Below are 4655 nucleotides of genomic sequence, written 5' to 3'. Positions count from 1 at the left end.
ACATAGAAAACAGATGCATCAAAAAGACTTGGCCAACAAAATGCCACAGATTAATTTACTGTCTATATGTACGAGTATGTGTTTGCGTCGACCCAACACAATTAGTCAATTGTCATAAGCTTTTAAGGCCCTTAAGTGCCACTAATGCCTCACTAGGCATTCCATCATAAAATGTTTAACAATCTCTATGCAAATAAAAGCGCTCTCTTATTTTTGAACAAGAACCCGTTTGTTTTGGCTCAATAAAAACTATAAATTAAATATACACATTCAAATAAATTAGGCATTTTTGTAACGCCCAATTTGTTAAAAAGGTAAATTTTCTTGCATTATAAATATTTTTTAAATATATTTATGAGTCTGTTGTAGACTATTTCCTTCTTTTCTTTATTAAAGTTCCTGGTAATTAGTAGTTGGCGAAATAAGTATGTAATAGTACGTATAAGCTACTTGGGGGCACTTTAAGTTCCGATTAAGGAGGAGTAAAAAAATTAAAATATAAGCATTGGAAATTATATTTTATAGTTGTGTTTGAAAAGAACCCGTTTGCATGGGCAATAAAAAAATTAATAAATATATACATACACATATAAAATTTAATAAACGTTGGAATCTTGAAATACCTCCCGCAACCACGGCTGCTGGGCTTGGATATCAAGTATCAGGTAGTCAGGAAGTAAACAAAACAACAACACAAGCAACAAGAATCTGGTTGTCAGATTAAAGAGCAGCTTTCGAAAACAACCGGGTGTTAAGACGAAATGACAGACGAAATCAAAATAAAATAAAATGTCAACTGCAACAAATTACATCCGCTATAAGCAGATATGGGAAAGGGAAGAACTAAAACTACATCTTGTTTATACTATAACACACATAAATCAAAAGATACACTTACAAAAATTTAATACAAATACAATATGTTGAAAATATGTTAATCAAATCAATACCCAAGAAAACAAACAAACTGTTAGCTGAAATATATTATTTCTTCTTTGTTTTTTAATTTAATAATAAAGAATCTACACAATTTTTTAAAGTAGGTGAAAGAATTCGCGTATTTTAAACTAGTTTTGATTTCTTTCTTTCTGATTTATTTTTTATAGTGTTTAGGCAGCCGCTTGTATCGCCCATGAACCGGCAAGAGTTCAGAGCGTTGATACGACCCATCAGCTGGAAACTAAAACAAGTAGTCAGGTGGACTGGACGCTGCATTTGGCAGAACATAAAAACAAGAGTTGAAACAGAGCCCAGACCTGTGTTCCAGATCTCGAAGACAACCTAAACAGCCCCAACTTAGAGCTCACCGGCAAGCAACCTGTCTGAGGCAGAGAACCCACTCGTCTTAATCCGGTTATTAAACTTTACACTGTGCCGACCGCGGGTCTCTCTGAAAACTCAGGTGCTCACTGGCCACGTTTCGCATTCTTATGCTCTTTTAATTTGGTTCATTTTAGCTTGTTTTAGCGGCGTACCATCTGCTTTTGGCTATAAAAGCAAATCGCATGCGCAACTTCGCCTTTAGTCCAATCAAAATTTTCGAACGCGTTAATACAATTTTTGACGCAACATGTCGCTTCGTAAATTCGTAAGTGTTGAGTCGTAATGCAATATTTTAAGCTATTTGAGTGCATTGAGTGCCGGCCTTCAATCAAAATTTCCATGAATGCGATGTGTTTGAATCCAAATGACTGATTATGGTGATGCCTATAAATGACATTAATTAAATATTGAGATTAAGATGGGAGAAGATAATTGAATATTGGGGCAAACGATGAAATACAAAACAAATCAAAATTCCATGAGAAATACATATTTAATAGATTTCATTTGTTGGTGGATCTTAATTGAAAACAAGCGAAAATAAATTTAAAAGTTAATTAATGTGTGTCGAAGCTGTGCTTATATAACATAGATTAAAAATGCAAATATAAAAACAATATAAATTTAAAAATACCTGCGATATGCAAATATCTAAATCGTTTGCATTTACTGAGCAGAACATTGCATAACAAATGTTAAAAACAAAAATGAAAATAGTTTTAAAACATTTAAGCGAGCATAAAGTCAAAGTGAAGATTAGATATTCCGATTTGTTGCTAAGAGATCAAAAAAGTATACAATAACGAATTCACATTCTAAAATAACTTCAATATGACGTAGATCATGTCTATATGGTTATGCATCAAATTGTTTATGGCCAGACAATAGGATCTGTCACTAAGCAAACAAAATTGAATTAAACAATAATTTATGCCACTTGTGTTGAAGCAATATGACGCAAACGGAATCTGAAAATTTATGCGCTTCATATGCAAAACAGGGCCTTCTTTTTATCTGAAGTGTGAATCTAAGAATCATAACCATAAAACAACAATCCACTGAGCAGACAAACTCGAGTTCAATTAACTGCCAAAAGAAGTTATGCTTTAATTCAAGGTGTGAATAGTTCTATTAGAACTCAAGTGCTAATAGGTTTAATGAACTAACTGGCAATCATAATGAAGGCTTGTGGCACATGTAAGGTACTTTTTATGCTTAGGCTCAAGATAGCACTGTTTGTTTCCAATTCATGTTAATTATTAAAGCTATCGAACGTAATTTATAAAGATAATATTAAAAGATATCCAAAATTAAAATGAAGGCATTTTAATTGAAATACTGACAATCTTTTTAAAGAAACTTTAACGAAATATTGGTTGCCTTTTTTATTTTACATCAATTTTGAATATAGTCTACATGCTATTGAACAGATTTGCAACTCTGAAGGGTATTTCAATTTAGAAAAGCCAGCTGCAATCTTATTGTAGTTTTGCCAAAAATATGACAGTTTCACGAAACATGTGCGCTTCATTTAAGGAAATGCCAACTGACCTTCTGCGTATAAAAAATCACCATCTATAATCTATTTAAATTTTATTCTATGAGAAAGTTGATTCTTTAGCTCATAATACAAGGTTACTACAAGCTCCAGTTTACCCTTTCACGCAGACATTCTCACTTAGTCAAGGCTAAGACGCGACTAGCGCGTTGAAAGATCGTTAAGGCGCCCACTCTATGGCAATAATTAAGACATTTTGACAGGCATAAACTATACACAAAACAAGCTACTATAGGTTGCCAAAAATTAAAACCAAACATAGACAAAGACCTAAAATTGTGTGCAAAGCGTAAAGCTTAAACATTTTGGACTAATTTTTTAATAGCATACACACACTCGAAAATTGGTGTGAGAAGGCTTCCGAAAATATCAAAGTCACGAAAATCACATTCGACGCTACATAACTCATAATGATGGTATTGCCAAACTGACCTAACTAACTATTTTACAGTTATTAATCGCAGCTGTTGCTCTGCTCAGCCACAAAATGCGCCCATGCTCGGCCGATGTGTCGGAACTAAGTGGCTTGCCAGCAGACCCAAAAGATCTATTGGTGCCGTTCAATGATTTATTGCCACCGCTATTCGAAGAGGCGAGCACTACCACAACAGCAGCTGCTGTAGCAGCAGCAGCAACAACTACAACAACGTCGACATCAACAACAACGACAACGACTACAGCTAAGCCAGAAACGACGACAGCTTCGCTTTTCACCAAGCCCACAAAAAAGTCCTACTATCATCAACAAATGCAGCACATCAAGGAGCTGCATCTAATCGATGATGACGTAAAAGTGACGCACGACCAGACGAAGCCCAACGTGAATAAACAAGAGATACAGTTGTTATCGTTGGAACTATTGCCTCCATTAGAAGAGGTGGCCAGCAATGATGTGCCAAAGACTGAGGCTGCAGACACATCCGCTCAACATGTTGCCAGCACAGTGAGCATAACACAAGATGCTGCTAAGCCGGCGCTAGCTACCACGCAGCATGTATCCAGCTTCGTCAACTTACAACAAGCCGGCAAGCCAGCTGTAACAACCACGCAGCATGTATCCAGCTTCGTCAGCTCACAACAAGCCGGCAAGCCAGCAGTAGCAGCCACGCAACATGTATCCAGCTTCGTCAGCAACCAACGCGTTGCTAAGCCACTGAAAGTAAGAGCTACGCCACTTCCGCTTGTTCGCCAGAGCAACATCCTCGCGTCATCATCATCATCATCATCAGCTTATAGTCATGCGGCAGCAACATCATCTTCACATTTCAACGCGCCCCTCTCCGCTGCCCTCATCGAGCAATACGCCACGTATTTCCAGCACAGCACGCCGAGGCCGAGACGCGGTCCACTGCCAACACTGACGCCTTTTCCCCGCCACCTCAAGTAGCTAATTAATTAAATTTAATTGTAAGACAAAACAGCAGACACAAAAACACAAACACAATGCAAATTTTCAAATAAATTAAAACAGCACAACAACAACTGCAACAATGAACAAGCTTGCGAATGTGTGAAGACATTGAGATCTTTATAACCAGCAATTTTTTGATGCAGACAATGTACTATGTAGGAAAAGCTGCTCTTTTGTTAAATATTTAACTTTGGCTAAACAATAATTTAATAAAATAATATCATTTAGATAAACACAACAAACATTTGAATGCTCTCTCTCTCTCTCTCTCTCTTTAAAAAATGTAATGGTAAATGGTAAGCAATTGTATATTCGTATTAAATGTACTGTTGGGAAATGTTGTAGGATTGGAAAACATCTAAA

At 36.3% G+C, this 4655-nt stretch overlaps 1 protein-coding gene across 1 annotated transcript; it reads left to right on the top strand.

Moving 5' to 3' along the window:
• Nucleotides 1–3368: 3368 nt before the first annotated feature.
• On the top strand, nucleotides 3369–4268 carry LOC115623831 (cell wall protein DAN4). Its single transcript, XM_030518376.1, has 2 exons — nucleotides 3369–4040; nucleotides 4179–4268. Exons 1-2 carry the CDS (start codon nucleotides 3369–3371, stop codon nucleotides 4266–4268), a joined length of 762 nt encoding a protein of 253 aa, XP_030374236.1.
• The last annotated feature ends 387 nt before the right edge of the window (nucleotides 4269–4655 follow it).

Source organism: Scaptodrosophila lebanonensis, unplaced genomic scaffold (assembly GCF_003285725.1).
Source record: "Scaptodrosophila lebanonensis strain 11010-0011.00,11010-0021.00 unplaced genomic scaffold, SlebRS2 tig00000053-arrow-pilon, whole genome shotgun sequence".
Taxonomy (NCBI): domain Eukaryota; kingdom Metazoa; phylum Arthropoda; class Insecta; order Diptera; family Drosophilidae; genus Scaptodrosophila; species Scaptodrosophila lebanonensis.
Note: the sequence above shows the minus strand (reverse complement) of the source record. Positions and strands in the feature narration are given on the sequence as shown.